Source organism: Uloborus diversus, chromosome 5 (assembly GCF_026930045.1).
Source record: "Uloborus diversus isolate 005 chromosome 5, Udiv.v.3.1, whole genome shotgun sequence".
Lineage (NCBI taxonomy): Eukaryota > Metazoa > Arthropoda > Arachnida > Araneae > Uloboridae > Uloborus > Uloborus diversus.
In genome coordinates this window covers 108,768,521-108,790,334 of record NC_072735.1, presented here as the reverse complement: position 1 = coordinate 108,790,334, position 21,814 = coordinate 108,768,521, and the positions used below count along the sequence as shown (strand labels likewise).

The 21,814-nt window shown below is 32.4% G+C and overlaps 1 protein-coding gene across 1 annotated transcript in view; it reads left to right on the top strand.

Moving 5' to 3' along the window:
- LOC129222800 (probable ATP-dependent RNA helicase DDX23) overlaps positions 1-21,814 on the top strand; it is an 87,762-nt gene that overhangs the window by 29,906 nt on the left and 36,042 nt on the right. The window contains exons 3-10 of the mRNA XM_054857345.1: positions 59-115; positions 9,450-9,587; positions 13,983-14,088; positions 14,223-14,361; positions 16,578-16,714; positions 19,391-19,567; positions 20,452-20,531; positions 20,895-21,120. Coding sequence (XP_054713320.1) covers positions 59-115; positions 9,450-9,587; positions 13,983-14,088; positions 14,223-14,361; positions 16,578-16,714; positions 19,391-19,567; positions 20,452-20,531; positions 20,895-21,120 — 1,060 coding nt within the window. The remainder of the gene's footprint in view (positions 1-58; positions 116-9,449; positions 9,588-13,982; positions 14,089-14,222; positions 14,362-16,577; positions 16,715-19,390; positions 19,568-20,451; positions 20,532-20,894; positions 21,121-21,814) is intronic.

Sequence of the window (21,814 nt, the reverse complement as noted above, 5' to 3'; positions counted from 1 at the left end):
ACTCATTTAGTGTACTGAATAAGTCTTTGCTAATTTGATTTTGTATTTTTTTTGTCAGATCGAAGTCACGCAGCCCTCGTAGACATAAACGCTCACACAGCAAAAGGGAGAGAAGGTAAAAAAAAAACCTCTTACTTATTCTTAATTTCATTAATTTGTTCTTTTTCAGCACTACTTTTCTTTCACATGCTCTGTATATTGCGGGTTATGATGAAGCAATTTTACTCACTATAAACAAATAAAACTGAATTAACATTTTAGTTCAATTCATTAGCAGAAGAAGATTGGGTACAGTTAGACACAAAAATTTAATTAACTTTTTTATTCTTAAGAAACAGAGAAATCAATTTCTTTCAAATAGTACAATATTTTCCACTGTAATAGGCAGGGGCGGCATTTCAACATTTCATTTGAGGGGGGGGGGGGGTCGAGTTTCTTAAAAGTGAGTTATCTCAGTTTGGAGCTATTGCCATATTGGGTAGTGGGCAGGGATCATAAAAGGAGCTTAATATTGATGAAAATTAGAGTTTGAGAACAATTTAAACTTTTATGACAAACCTTTTTTATTTATTTCAGTATAAGTTATCATTCTAAAATATCTTGATAGTAGAGATTTTACTTTTTAATCAAGTTTTAATGTATGATTTTTGGAAATCGGAAGAACACGAAATCCTATTACTAATCCATCAATGGATTAATAATAGAATAGGAATATTCAAAAAATATTTGAAGTAAAAAAGTTATGTAAGAAAACCATTGAAAACCATAACACAAAGCGAATTTCATTCTGCTCTTCAAAATCACCCAAGCAAAATTTTTTACCATCAAATCGTGTGTTAATTTCATTCGAAACTGAACCTTATTTTATACAAAATATTAAACCAATGTTATGACTTAACATCATCATATGGATCCTGCGTGTTAAAGGACATCAGCCTTTTCACCATTGAAAGAGTCGTTTCCAGTCGTCAAATCACTCCTCTGAAATTTTAAGAAGGTACTTATGATTTTAACTTTGAAGACCATCTTGTGTCACTCTGAGATTGCATAATTAAATAGCCCCAGAAATGCAGGATCCAATCAACTAAAATTGAGACCCTAGGCTCGCAATAATTTGGAGGCCCTCTGAAGACTCGATAGAGGAATGCAGTGACTGATTTACAAGTTTGAGGTTCGTCAAAATGCATTTTTGGGGGCCTCTTTGTCTATCCCAGAACTCTATGTAAATCATTTATCATGAGCATTTATGAATCCCCTTCAGGGCCCCTCATAGTTTTAACATGGAAAATTCACTACTTACAGAATGAATAAAAGTTCTCTTTTAAGGATTTTGTTTTCCTATTAACAAGTCATTGCTTTCTTATTGTTATTTTAAAAATACATGTATTTTTTGTACAGTTGTAAAGCTATGCATAATAGGGAAGTTTTCGATTTTTCAGTTTTATTTTTATATGATAGAGTAACATGTATGAACATCATAGGTGAAAAAAATTTTGCGATACGATAAGTAGTTTTTTTTAAATAAATTTTTAAAGTTCAAGCGCTTGTGACGTCAAATGGCATAGGAAGTGAAGTCATGCGCTCTTCCGATAGGGGAGAAGCCGAAGGTCACGCATTCGACTTCGAAGAGGAAACGTAAAAGGCTTATCTCCTCGCATTTAACTCCTCGCGTTTCTGGAACATTAAACCTCTCATCCTCTTGGAAATATTCGAATATCATCATTGATGTTACATGAGGAAGATTATTTAGATTGGTCTTTAACGAATCCGGTCTCCATAGTGTGTTCAAAAGGATTATTGAATTTCTAAAGAATATAAATATCAGCGCGCTCAAAATGTCCCTAGCGAAAACAAGGGATCTTCGGCAGAAGGCTGCCCATTTGCGCCCTGTGACGTAGGCTCGTGACATTTCAGAAAAGCACACTTTTGCGCGTGGATTTTTAAAAATTCAATTAAAAATCAACCATGGTGTTTTAAAATTCGGTGATGGTGAATTTTTTAGTTTTGAGGGTCAATTAACAATATCCAATAGCCAAAATATGAACATTTAATAGGTTACAACTTCCCTATTCTTCAAATAATTTGATAGTTAAGTGCACAGATCAACTAGGCCCAGGCCTAGTTGATCTGTGCACTAATCAGACCCTGCAGAAAATGTATTTGTTGATATGCGATTTTTTTTTCTTTCAAAAACTGTATTTTTAAGAAGTTTCTATGAAAGCATATTGTGCTTGAGTAGCTGAAATGTGGTTTCTGGAAGAAAAAAGTGATGAACACTCATTAAATAAACATACATTAAAAATATGAGAGTAACAATGAATGTGAACTAGTGAGGAATTTTCTTGAAAAAAATCATGCAGCTGCACGGGACTCATATTGGATACGCCACTGTTATGCTAAGCACCCAAGTATGAAATATTTAGCCTATATGGAGAGAGGATTACTTCTTTAGTTAAAATAAAATATGATTCTCCATTTGTGTTTTCTGTTCTGAAAAGGTCGGCATTCTGCAAATGCTTCATATTTTCCCCAAGTCATTATTCACATAGCGTAAAACACTTGTGCTCTTGTCTGGAAATGTATTGAGTTGTATCAATTTTTTCTGAGAATCAGCGAGAATTTTTCTAATGAACATTGATTAGCGATTTACATAAATTGAATTCATCCATTTTTTACCATTCTGGTCAAAAAATTTGGCGATGCGACCACCCCCTCTCGCCCTCCATTTGCTGCCACTGATAATAGGTATTACAAAAGTGAATCTAGAAAAAACTACAAATTCACGCAAAGGAAAAAAATAAATAAAAACAAAATTCGATTTTTGTCTCACTGTTCCCTTAGTAAGTGGGAATAGTGAGACACATATTTTTTGAATCAGCAAACTTTGGAAGAATCTAAATTTATCTGGAAAAATATGAATGATTGTGGTCCTTTGGTTTTGGTATGAGCTTTGCCAAAGTAAATAACATATTGTCTTGACACACAGTAGTGACATAAATAGTGACGGAGAAGGCGTTGTCTGTGGTGCTGGGAACACCGGAATTGGAGAGACAATGAATGGGGACGAGTACTCTTTACAGATGAGAGCAGATTCAGTCTGAGTAGCGATTCTCATCGCATACTCATCTGGAGAGAGCGGGGAAGCCGCAATCATCGCTCGAACATCATTGAAAGGGACAGGTATGGAGGTCGCGGTGTTCTCGTTTGGGGAGGCATCATGCTTGGTAGTCGTGCAGACCTTCACATCTTCGACGCCGGTTCAGTCAACGGGACTCGTTATTGTAACGAGATTCTTCTTCCATATGTGCGTCTTTTCAGAGGCGCTATGGGTCCGCAGTTCCTTTTCATGGACGACAATGCACCATGTCATCGCACAGTAGCTGCCGAACAGCTCTTAGAGAGTGAGGATATTGAACGTATGGATTGGCCGGCACGATCTCCGGATCTCAATCCCATAAAGCATGTATGGGATTTTCTAGGCAGACGCTTGGCAGCTCGTACCTTACCACCAGTAACGATTCGGGAGCTTCGATTGACGCTGCAAGACGAATGGGCAGCAATGCCTCAACAACTCATTGACACCCTCATTCTCAGCATGGGCAGACGCTGTGAAACCTGCCTAGCAGTCGGGGGAGATCATATCCCCTACTAAAGACCAGATGTTTCTTGCTGGACACCCATCACAGGGATGTTTCGGCCTTCAGTCGCATTTCGCTCCATGCTACTTTTCCAATCAAGCTTCTTTTTATCCCTCTGATTTCTCTTTTAGTAAGTGTTGCTTACATTACAAATGTCCTTAAGTATTGGGGATCTTACGATAGTAAATGTGTTGATTTGGAAAGCTTTTGTACAAAATTATATTGAAAAACCGTCTTGTCCTTAATTTTTGCACACCAGTGTATATATAAAAGTCATAACTCCATTCAAGCATCCTTATTTTGTTGGTGCAGGGTGTTCAAACCTATTTTATTATATTTGCATCAACAGGCTAGTTGTAGTTAGACTTAATTCACTGTAGAATTTTCCTACTTTCAATGTAAATGTGCCATGGGAGCAGTGTACAAATAGATGGTGCTTCCTCATTGCAAAATATAAACTCAATAGCTGCCATTCTTAAATAAAGAAAATTAACAATATTATTTTACTGCTAAGATAAAGGTTAATTTTTTGCAAATTGGAGATTAATAGCACCAGTCTGTAAAGTTTACTTAACAGTTTAGAAACAATGCAGCAAACAATGGAGATATTTTACTTTGATGGGTGCAAACTGTGATAACATAGTTATTTTTCTTACGTGATACTTGAAAGCAAACTTTTAACTATAATAATACTAGGGGGCTCTGCCCCCTGCTGGCTAATGCTCACCAACCCCCGATTATTGCTCTGCAATCTTGATTGATTGATTTGCAAAGATTCAAATCTTCAATCAGAAAGAAACAGATTAAAAACGCCTTTGGAACATAAAGCACCCCTTCCCCAGCTTTCAAAATTATTTTTACCAACTTGCTGATTGATAAGGACTAAGAGGGTCCTGAGCATTGCAAAAGTGCAGCTGTGTATGTTTGAAATGTCGCTTTCATATTCGTGTTCTCAAGTAATATATTTTGCTCTTTAAATCAGGTCTTGAATTGAGTTGAGCCTAAAATTTTCCATTAAAATTGAAACCCTTAAATTTGTGAATAAGAAAGAACAAACAAACAAATCGAAAAGACATAACCATGGCAACACCAAATAAAACATCAATAATTTGAATTGAAATGCGAATTTTCGAACTTTATTAAAACTGTTTGTAATTTTTTTCTTGTAATTTTTTTCTTTGGAGATAGACGCTAAGTTTTACGACCGTAGGTCGAGTTAGATCGGGAGTAAAAAAGCCGCTCTTTCCAGTGGTGTCAAAAAGAAAACTGTGGGACAGTTCCTTCTCTCTTTATTGATAGATTTAAAGAAGAAAGTAGTGCCTAAATTTTAGCTAAGCCTAAAAAATTTCGAGCTAAAACTCAAATCACTCCCGCCATATTTAAGTTAGAGTATTGAAACAAATTTTGTCGAACACAGAAAATTCTACCTTTTCCAACGATGCATAATATTAATATGTGCTTTTAATCTTTCATCCCATTAATAGGCAAAAGTAGCGAATTAACGCAAAATTTGAGCTTAAAAAATAAATTACAAAAAACTAATTCAAATTTTAAACAAAACCCCAGTGAAAACCATCGAGACTGGAAGTAATTCTATACAAAATTTCAAGGCTGTAGGTGCTATGGGGTCTCCTGGACGCAGGCCTGCCACAGACTTCCTTTCAAAGTTTTCTTTGATCTTACTTTTTTTAATGTAAAGAGATTCAGAGTATGTTGACCTGACTTTTCAGAAGTTTTACTAGGCTGGAAATATCCAAACAGAAAATCAATTGCTGTTGTCCCACTGTTCTCCCCATCTCACTGTACTCACTCCTCGCCCACATGGATCTTTGTGATATAAAGATAATGTGGACTTCCAGAATGAGATTTCCTATCCAGAGCTTTCTGAATAGCATTGACCTATTGTAAATGTGGATTTGTTGTTCATACTCAGAATTTTTTAAATCCTCCAGGGCATAAAACTGGTCAGTAAAAGTCAGTATTTTAAAAATTGGTCAGTATAAGTCAGTATTTACATAATTTAGTCAGTAAAGTCAGTTTTTTCCCACAAAATTACCAAATAATTAATTTTGAGAAAAAATTCACTGTCGCACTTTTTTTATTTTCATATAAACTTTTAAAAATGCCGAAGAAAAGCTATAAATTGCCAATAAGCAACCCAATTTGGCCAACTTGATAGTCTACTTTACTTGATAAAAATTGTTTGCTATTCTTTGGGGGGAATCTAGTTTTATGTCCAGCCTAGCTCCCCCCCCCCTTTGAAATAGGTTATGGCATTTTCCATTTTTTTCCCTAAATATATGTGGTAAGACAAAGATAATGTAAGAGCCATAGAGTATATATGAGAGCTACATTTGGGTTCAATTTGGAGATAAGTAAAAATTTGTTATGTTTAAATTGTCATTTTTATTTCTCGCCTTTAACATTTAAGAACATGCTCGGTTTGAAGTAACATAAGAATGCGGGTGACTTACTCCCAACGCCAGCATATTTTAAAGCTTAACTATCAATTTTTGAAGATTTTCCTATTTGATACAATGTCTAGTAACGTTATAATATAAAAGTAGCAAAGATCTAATTGAACGAACAGACGGCCCCAATTAAAATGAATACAGTCACAATTTTGTAAAAGATGATAACGTATAATTTGCAACTTTTACATACATATAAATTTAAAAAAAAAGAAAAGCATATGATATTTTAGTCATTAAGACAACTCATTGGCATTTGTTGGACAATTATTATTAGTTACTGCAGCTCTCACAATTGTATTTTGTTATTTTTATATGCTTTTTGCATACAAAATTGAAACTTTCACGTGTGGTTTCCATAAAATATAATCAAAATGAACAAGAGGAAAAGGCAACTTTCGACTTTAAACACATGTGCGCCACTGAACGAACCTTGGAAAAGGGTAAATAATGCCTAGGAGTTGGACAAGTGACTATTCTGAAATTTACAGCTGCTTTCTTGCTGAGTGGCGTACTCAGTATTCCGTCCGTGTGCTTAAAGGTTAACTTTCATCATAAGTTCTAGCAGGATAAGTGAACTTACACCCTGTTCGAAAAATGTAGATTCAAGCACAAAATACAATTCACAGTAAAAATAAGAATGGGTGGATTTTCATTTCATAAGGGTATAATAGTAAACTGTAAGTGAAGCACAAGTTAGTATTAATTTATTAGAAAAAGCATCACATGTTGAATTTCTTTAGAAAAACAGGAAATAGGGTGTCTCACAATTATTGGCACTTTTTAATTTAAATTATATTTAAGGTTGAGAAGCACAATTACAAATCTTAAAATTGTGATTCTGATACTCCTAATTACATCAAGCATGCGGTTTTCCATCAAAAGTATCAAGTTTAGTATTATCTATGGATTCAGCTCATACTGGTTTGTACCTTGCTTGCTCTATTGCTCATTCGGTCCAAGTTCTTCTTTTTCTCATTACTAAATATTGTTGACAGCCATTTGTCACCATAAAAGATTTTTTTTTTGCCCAATTTAAGCTAGAGTTTTGTGGTGGTTTTGGATAGAAACTGCTAACATTTTCGATTTGTATAAAAAAGAAGAAGAACTTTCTTTACTATTGGCAAATATTAGAGAACATTTTATTCTAATACAGGAATGGCGACGAGGACCAAACTGTATTTCAACAAGACAAAGTGCCTACTCATGTGTCTAAACTCAACAAATCTATAGTTCAACATGAATAATATGAATGTCATGAACTGGCCATTGCATAGTCCAAACTTATGTTCTTTACTGAAAGATTTTTTAGCAAAAAAATAAGTGGGTTAAATGTACAATTTATATACAGTTGACTCTTCGTCTAAGGACTTTCAAGGGACCAGAAAAAAATCGTCCTTAAGTAAAATGTGGCCTTAAATCAAATGGTTTTAAAACTACAGTGGAACAGCCGGAACTGTCTTTAAATAGAGAGAATCATTAAGTAGAGCATTGTTAAGCAGAGAGCCAACTGTATATTTTTCACTTTGTATTTCTTGACTTAAGAATTTTTCTTAAAGTTGTTTTCCAATGCGTTTGCAAAGAAAAAAAGTGCATGAAAAACTGCTTAATCACTTAATAATATTTTGAACAGTTGTTAGATCTTTTAATTTATTTTCCTAGTTTCAGAAAAAATTATGATGCTGTAAATATATCAATTAAACTGGAAACTTTCAGTCAAAATTTTAACAAATTAGCTCTGCACTATGCTTGCTGCACATTACAAATAAAGTTAGCATCTATTTCTCCGAGTATGATACTCTTTTTGTTACGCCAAAGTTTGTTAAATTTTAAAATTTTAGTCAGTATTTGGTCAATATTTAGTCAGTATTGATCAGTATTTTACAAATTTTGATCAGTAAAGTCAGTAATTTTGACTCTTGAAACAGTTTTACCCCCTGATCCTCTTAAGATATTATGTAAAATCAATGCCTATTCATACTAAATGCCTGTCGTTTTCTCGCTTTTAACATAGAGCAAAAATTAACTCAAATTAAGAGAACAAGGATCAGTAAATTTTGGTACAAAAGCCACTGCTATCTAATATTGAGAGGTATTAGAAATTGATAGCGAAGAGCACAATTGGTTAATTTCTAAATTGAAATTGTGAAATTAACCAATTAACAATTTGATTTGAATGGTTTGGATCAATCGCCATAGTCAGATTGCTGCTAGATAGCTCTGTCTTCTGTACTAAAAATCATCATGGGTGTTTACGGAAGTACACTTTTTGAGGCAAATGAGATAGGCATTTAGTATTAAAGTTGTGTTGATGAAGTAGAACAATAATGCTACTTTCTTTGTTTTTAATCATTGATTTTCTAAAGAGGTTAATGGCTTTTTATAGGTATTTTCCTTTTTAAGGCTCTAGATTGTTAAAGAAAATTAAGTTATATGTCTAACAATGTTAAGCTTTAAATATGATAGTTTTCTTATTTTTTAAATGGCGAGCACAACCGCTACTGTAACTAATGTTGAAAGCTTCAAATAAATAATAGTTGTTTCTAATTTAACGAAAGTTTTATAAATTTTTTTAGCTTTTTCCTTCTAAAGCTGCTAAAACTTACGTTCGACCAGCACGACCGGTAGTGACCGGTTGGTTGATCACGTGACAGTAATGATGTCAGCGGTTACCAACCGCTTGTTCATGAACCAATGCTTCGTCAAATGCTTTCGGTTGATCACCGGTTACTTACACAAACATGGCGCAGACAAATAACAAGCAGGTGAAAAATTCTTATAATTTGTCAAAAATGTCACGTGTTTCCATCAACCAATCAACCAGCTTAAGTTTTGATTGACCCATAGATCAACTGTGATGCTCATAGAACCACATCGGAAGCAAACAGTTAACCGGTAGCTCTCGAGAATGCTGTGGTTAGCAGCCGGTTAGTCACCGGTCAACCGGTTGAGCTCGTCGAGCGCAACCAAAGTAAAAGTGGTAAAATTCATGAGGCAAATAAAAATTTATTAGACAATTTTTATTTTTCCTAATTTTTTTCAGATCAATAAATAATTTAGTTTTTTTTAAAACAAATCTTAATTTTTTTGATATACTACTTCATGATTTTAAGAAATGATGAATTTAACTATTTTTATAAACAGTTATTCAATTGTACTGTATGAAACCTTTTGAAGTTATTCATGCTTCTTAACTAATAGTCCCATTCTCTCCTTTGTTGATGAATGCTCTACATTTCAAGCTTCTGCTATTATTTAAAATTTTTCCTAAAATTATTTTTCAATTGTTAGAAATAATTTTGTTCCTCTGTCATTGACTTGTTACTGTTATGTTTAATAGGTCAAGATCTAAGAGTAGAGAAAGGCTTCGCCATGATGATAGAGATCGTGGCAGAGAGAAAGATAAAAACAGATCCAAAGATAAAACAAAAGACAAAGATAGATCAAAACACAAATTAAAAGAAAAGGATAGAAATAGGTTTGTTTTGTTTTTATAATTGTTTGAATTTACCTGAAAAGGTTTGCATATGATATTTTTGCATTACTTGCTTGAGCTAGTAGTTTATTGTATGCTTCTCAAATATTTATTTTCAAAAGTTATTCTTGTATTAAAGATAAAGTTATTTATTAAGAGTCAAGAAAAGCATATTTTTCTGTCTTTTTAGTATGTTTAATCTAGGGCATCATTCCCAACCGGTGGTTCGCGAACCCCTGGGGGTTAACGAGAAGTATGAAGATGGTTTGTGAAAATAATATTGTAATGGCAGAAATCTAACATGATTGTTTGAGATGAAATCTCAAGTTCAAGCGTTTTATGTTCACCACATTTAGTCATCTGTTTCTTGCACATTCAATATTTTTTGGATACAAATGTTAGACCACTTGCTGACATTCTATTTTGTCAATTTAAAAAATTAAGTCTTATTTCAAGGAACGGGTTTTTACTGTTTTCATTGAGCATTATAGAATTGAGCCCGTGCTGAAAAAATTCAACATTTGAACACAATGTATTTAGTTGAAAGCTTTGAAAGCGTGTGAATGCTTCAGTTTTCTCCTTTTGGATTGTAGAGTTCAATCGAACTTGATGGAAACATTAAATGGAGCATATGCGAGCATTTGAACTATTTTTACTTATTTTTCTATGTTTAGTTTCTTTACCATTTGTGTGCGTCAAAGAGCTATCGCTCTTCTCTTGTGCTTCGCCTGAAATGTGAGTGACACAAAAAGTGCAATGGAGCTGTTGTCAGTTGTTACAGTGAGGTACTTTGCGTTGTAAAAAAAATTACAGAATTAAAATATAAAAATTTGCGCTCCATGTAAAAAAAGAACTCATGAAATTTGCGCAGAAAAACTCTCCTTCAATAAGTGAGCATACAAATATTTTTGTTGGTAAAATTTACCATTTATGTAATAATTAGAGTTAATTGCAGACATTTCTACTATTTTTCAAAAATAAAATAAAATAAAAAATAACCATGCATTTTATTTTGCATTTTAGTATAAAGAAAAGAAAATTCTTTAGCAGTAAAACGATTAATTTGTATCCTTATTATACAACAAGATTTTACTGGAAGAAAAACGATCATTTTGTTAATCTGACAGTTTCTGTAAAAGATATTTTTCAAATCTTTTTTTTTTTTTTTTTAATTGACAGATTTAGCGTTTTGAATAAATGTACTGTTGTGATAGAAAAACACATTTTAAATTTTGTTACTTTTTGGGCAGTTTCCATGGGAAAAATTTATTTTAGCATGTAGAGATAAATGCAGAAGGAAATTAAATGCTGAACTAATGTAAGATTGAAAGTGTCAGACAAGACATTTGAGGCAAACTTTGAAATTCTTTGTTCCACAACCATTCCATTAAGAATTTTTTCAAAGTGAACTGAACCTCAAAGAATTTATCACTCTGTTTGTTTTGTTATATTTGTTTTGCATGGTGATTTGCCAATAGTTGACCATTTAGTGGAAATTTCTACAAGTTCTATTTAATTTCACAGAAAAAAAAACTGGAAAAAAATTGAAATTTTTTCTATGTGTGTATAAAACTATCAGGATCAACGGATACTGATTATTCTTTTGTTTTACTTACTATTTTTCAAGTTATTTCGAATAGAAGTTAAAAAGGGAGATTTCGCCAGTAGTTGACCATTTTTTAAACAATGTAAAATCTGAAAACTACAATATTAAAATTGGTTGGATTGATGCCTGTATGTATTTATGTTCCCTTAAAGGTTGCCCCTGATTGGTTGTTGGGTGGATGATGTCATCACAGATGTCACATAACTTTGATGAGGGTTACATGACATTGATGACTAATAGGTTAAAATGTTGAGAAAATTTTGTGACATTTGGTGCCAAAACGAAGTCACCAAAAAATAGTGCCAACTTCATATTATATCTTAAATTTCTTGCCAAGTCTATAGACTACAAAAGCATATGAGGTCATTGATATATTAGACGCTGAAAGCACCTCAGGCGGAGAACCTAGCCATCCTAGACCGGTCATATAATGCTTAAATATTTACTAAAAATAATGCATTGATATTAGGAATGATTAGTGTAAGTACAGTAAACCCCCAATTATCTGTAGAATAGGGTGACATGGTAACCGCGGATAAGTGAATTTTTTGGACAATCCGCTAAATAAATTAAAACCAATAGCTAAAAAAATCAACACTTGCACATACTTTTAAGCTGTGCTAGCAATGACCCATTCAATTTTGAAAAGTCGCCAAATGTGGCGACATTTAGCAATTTTTCGCCAAATTTGGCGCCAAAAGTAGGTTACCAAAAATGATGCCAACTTAGCGATTTTTTTCTCGCCAAATCCATAGCAGCCACTCCAAGCAGATATGACATCACCATCATGTAAGTCGATGCAGAACCGGAACGTTACTGTTGTCCTGAATCTAGTCAGCATAGCTGCCAGAATAATGCTAAATATTATGATATTACTGTTAAGTAACTTAAATGAAAAATGTTTAATAGTTTATAGGGGTGTCGAAAAGTAAATTTCCTTATATACGAAGTTTTAGCGGCCTATTCGCTGAACCTATCAATCCAAAATTTTAGAACGGTCATTTGAAGGAATGCATTTGAAATTGATAATTTTAAACAAAGCAGTGATCCTCATAGCCGCGGTTACAGTGACAGAATCTCAAAATTTTCAAATGACAACTCCCACTTTTTCCTTGTGCAAATTGATCTGTGTATTGATGAGCCAGAAATGGCGTTCGATCAATTGACGTGTGACGAAATTGTTTGTTCGAAAATTTAAGCACCGACTTAAGAAGCATGCTTTCTACTCTGCATTTTACAGACTTTTTCCTTAAGCTTTGCACATGGTGTTTAGTAGTTGGTGCTTCTACTACTATCTTACGTAGTTATGCAAAATGCTTCTCTTTTATACTGTCACTAGGATAAACAATTTTCATCTTTGCAACTTTTGTCACACGCCACTCGTTACAACGCAATTTGAGGTTTTTCAATACGTGGATCAATTTGCGCTAGAAAAATGTGGATGTTGCAATTCGAAATTCCCGAAATTAGTTAACCATAACAAAATTTGTGTTAGTACTACGTTGTTTAAAATTTTCGCAATTAGGAGAAAATCTGTTCAGATAACCGTAACACAAATTTTGGTTCTATTGGTTCAGCGGACAGGCGGCTAGTCACTTACTTGAAAAAATGCTTTTTTTTTTCGAACAAAAGTAACATTATAGTTTATCTTAAGCTAAAAAATGTTTGTAATCACTTTGGTTTCGAGAAAAAAGCTTTAAAACAACATAAGGTCATTACTTGACCGTTCTGGTCAACTACTGGCATTAATTGCATTTTAGACAACCAGTAGTTGACCACCCCTCAATCCCAGCATAAATGATCAGTAAAAAAATGCAATTTTTTTTATTTACTTAGTATAAACATGGATGATCAGCATATATCAGTAAATGAACCTCAAGAATAAAATTTAACATCAAGGAATATAATTAAACATTTTATCTCGTGACAATTCTCACTAGTAAGAAAAGTGATTTTCTTGAAAATTTTTATGTGTCTTTGTAATTGTACCATTCTAACCTCCATTCAAAACTTTAGTTACAACTATAAATTATAAGAGAACATATATAGGAACTTCATAGGATGTTATAAATTAGTTCCAGCAATCAGATTATAAATATCTATTTATTTATTCTTGTTTTGTACATATTAGTGCTCTAGTGGTCAACTACTGGAAGATGGTCAACCACTGGCAAATCACCCTAATAATGTTTTAGCTATCATTTTAACATGTAGCAATGTTTGTACTTCCATATTATTTTGCGGTAATTATTTTTGTTTTTCAAAAATAAATAAATAAATAAATAATAATTAATGAGAAAAAATACTGTGTGTGTGCGGTGGAGGGGGGAGGAAAAGGGTGCTTGTCACTTAGTGCACAAGAAGTTTGCTAAACTTGTACTGATTTTGAAAGGGGTTTGCAAGGCAAAAAAGGTTGGGAACCCCTTATCCATGGGCGCCCATATGCAAAATGGTGAGGAGGGGGAAGGGGCTCAGATATTTTAACTATGGTTTAGCATGATATTTTCCCCATGAAAACCAATTTCAGGACAGATTAGAGTCATTAAAATTGGACATTTTTAATTATTTATTCATTTAATGGCTGGAGAAGAAATATATTATTTTTGCAAAGAAAAAAGTACTAAAAACAAGGAAGTTCTAATTTCTAAGGGGGGGGGGGCTTGAGCCCCCCTTTGCCCCTTGGGCGCCCTTGCGCTGATCTAAGGTATTTAGTTTTAAATTCACTACTTTAAACTTGATTTAATTACTGAAGTAGCATTTATTTTTCACTCATTAAAAATCTTTACCATTAGTCTCAAAGATGAAGAAGATGAAAAAAAAGATAAAATTAAAAAAGAACCCCTTTCTCTTGAGGAATTGATGGCTAAAAAGCAAGCAGAAGAAATGGCTAGAAGCAAAGTAAGTACTTTGTTGCGTAATTTTCATTGTAGTTTTCAAAATTTTGTACTCACATTTTGTGTTTTGCTTTCATGAAAAAAATAATAAATATTTCACAAAATAATAAAATTTAACTTTTTAAATAAAAAAATTAGCCTGTTTTTCTAACCAAAGAACAAAGAGCTGCTGAAGCTGTGAAAAGGAGGCATCAAGAAGTTGAAGAGCAACGTAAAAGAATGGACGAGGAGCGGAAAATAAGGATGAAATTTATGGATGAAGCTAAACGATCAACTGGTATATCTCTTATTCCTTTTTCATTGTATTGTTTTATTAATAAACAAAAACTTGAGTTAGATTTTGTATTGAATATATGCTGAGTGCATTAGTCCTGTTAGCTCTTCTAGTGAGAAAAACTTGAAAAGCTCAAATTTTTAAGATAATTTTTCTTAGTATTGCGATCAAATTGTCTTTATTTCAAACTAGCCGCCTGCGGCGACCAGCTGGTTCGCCTTCTTACGCCATTCACCTTTCTATGCAAGCAGCCACCTATGCCGGCTGTTTGGCTAACTTGTCATTTACCTTTTTACTTCAAGTTTGCCGCCTTCGGCGGCTGTTTAAATAAATTTGGCAGCAGTATTAATCAATCCATCTCTATCTTTTTCTGTGCCATTCACATTTTTACGCCGAGATTGACGCTTTCAGCGGCTATCTACCTTTACGATCTATCTCTAAAATTTCTTATCCATCTCTATTTATTTTAACTTCCCCGCTCATTTCCTGATAAAAACAAAGATCACTCAAAAAACCGCTTTTTTATTTAAGTAAAGCAAAAAAAAAAAGTTATTTCCAACATTCCCCGTAGTGTGCCAAAAGTAACAAAGTAAAGTAAGTGACAAAGAAAAAAAATATCGCTGTTTTTATTGAGTTAAATGCGCACAACTATGAAAACTAACGTAATATAGATAGAACAAAACGTCCAGCTTGGGGGGGGGGGGGGGAGAATGAAAAAAGAAATAAATACAATCCTTAAATAAAACAAAAAAAAAGAAAGAAAAAAAAAAGCAAGCGCTGCTGGAAAAACACGTGGTCATCACGTCATAAAATTAGAAGTTAGCTATATAATTTAAAAAAAAAAAAACACATTGTTTGCGATTAAGATTCCGTCATAAATATCAGATCGAAATCCAAGTAGTGACGTCAGAGGCATAAAAGATTGAAGAACGCTTTTTTCGACCAATGCGTGGAAAGACATGATGTGTTCAGCATTAAAAAAATTGTAAAAAAAAAAAAACTATTGCATATTTTTAAGAACTTTTTTCTTCTGAAGAGGGCGAAATGTTTTTACTATTACCAACTTAAATTTTAGAAATGAGGCTTTGATACTTCTCGCAGGATGATATTAGAAAAATATAAAACCCAGGAAAAAATGCAAATTGAAGGTTTTTTCAAAAATTCATAAAAAATATAAAAATTGCGCTATCTTCAAAAATTTTTCATTCATCATATTTAAAATTAAATTTCTAACACTATAGTACAAAAAATATTTGTGTGGTGTGATTGTTTTGGGATCTGCGAGGTAAAAAGTACTAAAAAAATACAAAAAAACACATAAAACATTAAATAGCTTTTTTTCTAATTAAAATATCAAAAATCGAAGCCCGAGGTGCACATCTTCGGCAGAAACTGTACCTGTATACCAAATTTCATCTTTCTAGGTCTTACCGTTTCCGGGGGAAGCGCGCCACACACACACACACACACAAACATCTTATTTTATTATATGTATAGATACAAGGTTGGTATTACCTTAATATAGGGTGAATCTAAACTCGTGAGCAAAACTTTAAGGTTTGATAGTAGGCATCAGGACAAATAACATTAAGCAAAAACTAAAAGTGCCAAATAGGCACCATTACAGTTTAGGGTCAGTTACAGGTTAGTTTAATTATTAAATTGTTTTACTAGGCCTTATTATATAAAGCCCTTTGCAAATTTATCCTCAGGAGGAAAAAAAAAACAAGTGTTCAGCGCTCCAATTACTATTTGTCATTAGATATTTATTTTTAAAAAAGTGAGTTGCTTCACTTTTATACTAAAAGATATAATTAAATGTGATATCATTTAGCAATCAAATGCACATTTTAAAAATATAAAGATACACCTCTTTTACAATGAATGACGCATATAACAGTTGATTTGAAGTTTCTTTTTAGAGTACTTATTCAGACTTTGATAATAAATTTTAATATATCTTGATATAGGACTGATTTTGAGAATCAAGGTTAGACCATATTCATTAATACTGTGAGCTTGACAGCTTCCATGCTGTTTTTGTATTTCCCTATAAATACAACTCTTGTTTGACTTGTTACATATCTTCCTTAACATGCCCTCACTCACATCCTGAGATATATCTGTTGATTATTTAAAAAAACACTTTAATTGTTTTATTTAGTCAATTTTTCAAACTATTTCTACAATTTTGCTTTTATTTAATGTTTATTTATTAGAAAATGATAAAGAAAGAGAAAGAAGAGAGCGGAGAGAAAAACGAGAGGCTGAAGAGGCCGCAGCTGCTGCTACTGAAACAGATCGTGACAAAGTCAGGGAAATTAAAGACAAAGAAAAAGAGCTGGAAGCCATTCGGGTTAGATAATTTCTTTTTCTCCATTTCTCTCTATTTTAGATCTTTTTTGGATTAGGAGGCAGGGAGGTTAGTAATAGAGGTGCTATAATGATCTGAACACATTTGTTGTAACATTCTAAAAGACGTTCAATTCACAGAGATGATAGTCTTCAGAATTTTACTTATTAATTTTTTGAGATCATTTCAGTCTTTTAAGTATTAAAAAAAAATTTATTATCGCCCTTTTTTTCCTTTTAGTAAATGTAAAATCGCATCGAGCAAGTTAGGCTTAACCGAGACTAAACTCGAAGCTTGACTAAATCCTAAGTTCTGCCTTGCTTTCAAAAGAACCATCAGTGACCTATTGTTTCATTAACAGCATGATGATAATAGATGTTCATGAATTTGGTTTAATAAACTATTTGACAAACGTTTATGTATGCCTTCAGAAATAGTCTGCATTTTTTATTTTGTTTAAACAAGCAATATCTGAATATGATATAGTTTTTTGTGCAGAAAAAGGCTTCATGCCTTTTTTTTTTAAATATGAGTTTTTTTTATATGTATTTTCTGACTTTTTGCACACTCTTATGCCTGAATGCAAAGACATCATGACAATGAACTTGCAAATCCATATATCCGCTGTTTCACATTATGCTAGTATACTAAAGAGTATTTGTTAGATTACTAAGCGTTAAAATCCTGCTAATTTTTAGTGAAATTGAGCAGTGCTAAACTCATGTATTGATCATTTCTTTCTTTTTTTTGACCATTACTTTAAAGCAATCCTGGAAAATCCTCACATTTGTTTCTTTTGAAATATTGAATGAATTATCAATAAAATGCTTAAAATTTTCTCTAGTTAAGTGGAGTAGGGATAACTAAAATTGAGATTTAATGAAAAAGCACCATATGCAAGCCCGTCGTTTACGGCAGTCAAAAGGAGGTCAATCGCCATCCGCACGCCCCCCCCCCCCGCTCCATCTTTGAAAAATTAATGTTTTTACAAATGAGTGGCTGTAGTTTTATTGTTTCCAATAAAATTTGCGTTCAGTATATACCCCCCCCCCCTGAAAAAATTTGTAATCATGGGCCTGACCATATGTAGGGATTATCTCTATTTAAAATTACTAATGTTGATGCCACAAATTTGTAGCAGGTTTCTACTAATTCACTTCTTTTTTGTTATTTAGTGATTAAGTTGTGATTGTGGGGCAGCCTTTTCCTATATTTCTTATTTTTTCCCCTGCAATTTTAACTGATTTCTCCCTCCTTTAGTTTTTTATTCCTATTTCTATTTATTAAAGGAACAAAAAAGGACACTCTTCTAATCCTGCAGCAGCATTTAAGCCAGTGTCTAGTAAAGTAAGACAAACAACGTTAGAAGAAGCACAAATTTGCCAATTACAGCAAAGTGTCTAGTGTCTATGGACTTGGGAAAGCCCTTGTTTGTGAAAAGCTAATTATATATATAGACGGAGTCATTTTCTTTATTTTTGAATTGCTTAGTAGCCCTTTTAGTAGTGACTTTATTTTTTTCCAACCATACTTGAGCCCAATAAGGGTTTTTGAAATTGGTTATGTTTTAAAATGGAGAATCTTTTGAGTATTAGTGAAGTAAAGCATACGACTTAAGAACTAAAGAGGCAATTTTATGCATATATTATGACTATCTATTTAGTAGTGTACTCATCAAATTATGATATCTTATTTTTAAAATCTGTGAATACAAGTTCATTATTCTTACTAAGGGCACCTCAAGTAATAAATTTTTCACTTTTTCTTTCAAATGTGTTCAATTGCATTTGCTAAGATACCTGCTGTATCTAAAGAACCAAACTCTTAGTTAGGTAGAGAATCTTCAAAACAATCTTGGAAGATCCTAGATTCATTTAAATGCTAATTTAGAGCAGTGTCTGCATAAGAATGTTATACAGTAGAATACCTTTATAACGGCAACCTATATAATGCAATTCTCTATAAACACCGCACAACTTTTCAGAAGTAAATAAAAAGCTTTGAAATTAAAAAATACCTCTGTTTTGTCTTGCAAACATAAAAATTGTTAGGCAAATTAAATTTTGAAACAGTTTTTCATCTTTCCATCTTAATTCAAAGCTTTTAAATGAAAATAAGTATTCGCAGCAAAAGAAGTACCAGATGGCTCTTGAAAATCCAGCTGTTATGCAAACCATGAAGCTAGCAGAACTGCTGGATAATTCACTCTCTTTTGATTGTAAAACATATTTATTTGTGAATGAATAATTGTATAATTAGTGCTTTAATACTTATTGCAGATAAAACTTATCCTGAAGTGCTAATATATAGATATATTCTGAATAATAGTTCCAAAATTTGTGAAACAACCTATATAACCTCAAAACATGTATAACACAAAAGCTCTGGTCCCAAGGTGTGCATTATAACGGTCCTCTACTGTACTCATTTAAAAAATCTGAATAGCATTTCGCCTTCTGAAAGTGTATTTTTGTTAGAACTTCTTTTCAAGTAACAAAATACTAAGCTTTCAAATAAACGTTTTTTTTTGTTCTTCCGAATAAATTAACTGATACCTTTTAACAGGTTTAGGTCATTCATGTAAGCCACCAGCAAAATTGATCAGTGTAAGTTTATTTGTAAACTAAAATGGCACTTTTCATGATTACAATGTCGTAATTTGAGATGTATAATTTTTAGGAAAGATACTTAGGTCTTATGAAAAAGAAAAGGCGTGTGCGACGATTGAATGATCGAAAGTTTGTATTTGATTGGGATGCTTCAGAAGATACTGCTGTGGATTATAATCCTATATACAAAGAAAGGCATACAGTGCAGTTTTTTGGAAGGGGACATGTTGCAGGGATTGATTTAAAGGTAGTGTTCTTTCAGTTTATCTTTTTCTCATCAATCTGGGAGGAAGCCTGCAGCTTTTTCAATTTAAATGCTATATTAACTAAATTTAAAAAAATCATAATGGTTTTGTTATTTTTACAACAAAATGAATTTTGTATTCCTTATGGTCTTTTTTAGAACCCTGCAAAATTTCACATTGGAGTGCTTATTGAAATGTTTATCAAAAATGTTTGTATTAAAATTTATTAGTTCTAAATGCTAATGTATAGTATGTAACCTACCTTGAATTCATATAAATAAAACGTATGCCATTTTGCTTCATTTAAAAGTGACATTAGAAAAGCTTTAAATTTTTTTTAATCAAAAGAACATTTATTTTAAGGTTTGCAAAAGTATCGAAAAAGTTAAAGTTTAATCATTATTCCATTTTATCTATTTTGAATTTTGGTCTTGTTTAACTTTGTATCCTCACTTTTCTTTTTGTTCACAGTATTAAAATTAATTAGTTCTGCTATAAGTTTATGCTGTTATATTGCATGTAACCTACCTTAAGTTCATATAAATAAAACTCATGTCATTTTGCCTAGTTTAAAAGGGGCATTAGAAAATATTTTAATTTTTTCTATAGAAAGAACATTTATTTCTAAGTTTGCAAAAGTGATGCAAAAGCATAGGAGGAGTTGAAGTTTAATCATTATTCTATTTTATGTATTTTGAATTTTAGTATAAGATTGATCAATATTATTTTAATAGCATTTGAATGAAGAGATACAATATAATCAATTTTTTGCTGAATGAGAAGCCTCAGGCCCTTTTGTTTTTGACTCAAAATTAGATGCCTTGTTGCCTTCTTTTTTTTTTTTTTTTTTTGTTTGTTTACTAATAATTACATTATATTTCATTAGAGTCAAAAGAAAGAACAATCTAAGTTTTATGGTGAACTTCTAGAAATGCGAAGGACTGTTGCAGAAAAGGAACAAGAAATGTAAGTTTTCTGTAATATTCACATGAAAGCACTTTAAATTTAAATTGTGAAACAAAATTATTTGAATTACATCTAAGGTTTTATCAAACTACTCGTTAAAGGATGCATTATTTGTCAAATGTAATCTCAATAGAATTTTTTATATTAAAAAAAGGTGTGACAAGAAATGCGACAGCAAATTTTTTAATAGGAATATGTGTATAAAAAAAGCCTGACAAAAGACAAAGGAAGGGGAGTAAGGGGTCCAAAAATGTTGAAAAAAGAGACATTTAGGGGCAGCCCCTACAGAATTTTCATGTTTGTGTTTTTATTGCTCACTTTTCATTTAGTTACCAATATAATTAAAAATATACATTTCTTTAGCATTCGTCTGAAAAAGATAAAGAGAAAAGAAGACAAACAAAAATGGGACGATCGACATTGGTCGCAAAAGTCTCAGGATGAAATGACAGAAAGAGATTGGCGTATATTCCGAGAAGACTTCAATATTGCTATCAAAGGTGGGCGAATTCCAAATCCGATTCGCCACTGGAAGGAGTCTGGGCTAACAAAATCTATATTAGATATTATAGAACAACTCGGTTATAAGGTTAGATTTCATTTTCATTATTACTTTCAAATTTTTCTTCTTGTTGCCAGTCTCCTATGCATCATTCTCATATGTTTATCAATTCTTGTGTTATATTCTTTGGTTTCAAATTTAAAGATAATTTTACTACTTACAAAAACATAATTTAAGTGTACTAAATATTTGAGTTGATCTTTTGAAAGATGTTGAAGTTAAATAATACTTAACTAGTTCTGCCTCTTGTACCAACAAACCTAAAGAAACACAACCTAATCATTAACCTCTCATCTGTTTTGATGATGGTTTGAATTTTGAACCCATTATACTGGAAACTTCTTAAAAGTCCACATCTCTTTTCTTCTCACTGTCTCATTTGTGAAAATTGCTATTCCTTCAATTTTTTTTAATTTAACTTGACATGAGACTCTTCCTGGCTGAAAGCATGCCTAATACTGAGATACAGTATAACTTCAATTTAACGATACCCGATTTAACGATTTCCTCAATTTATTGATACATTTCACTGGTCCAGATTTGACTGTGTTGAATGTCTATGTTCTTCAATTTAACAATATCCCTCAATTAACCATACCTTTTTCCAGTCCCTTGACAATCATTAAATCAGGATTATACTGTAATTGCCATCACTTCTTCCACTCATTCTATCCAAATAAGATTGATATTTCTCCTGAAAATCACCACCTTTGAGAAATAG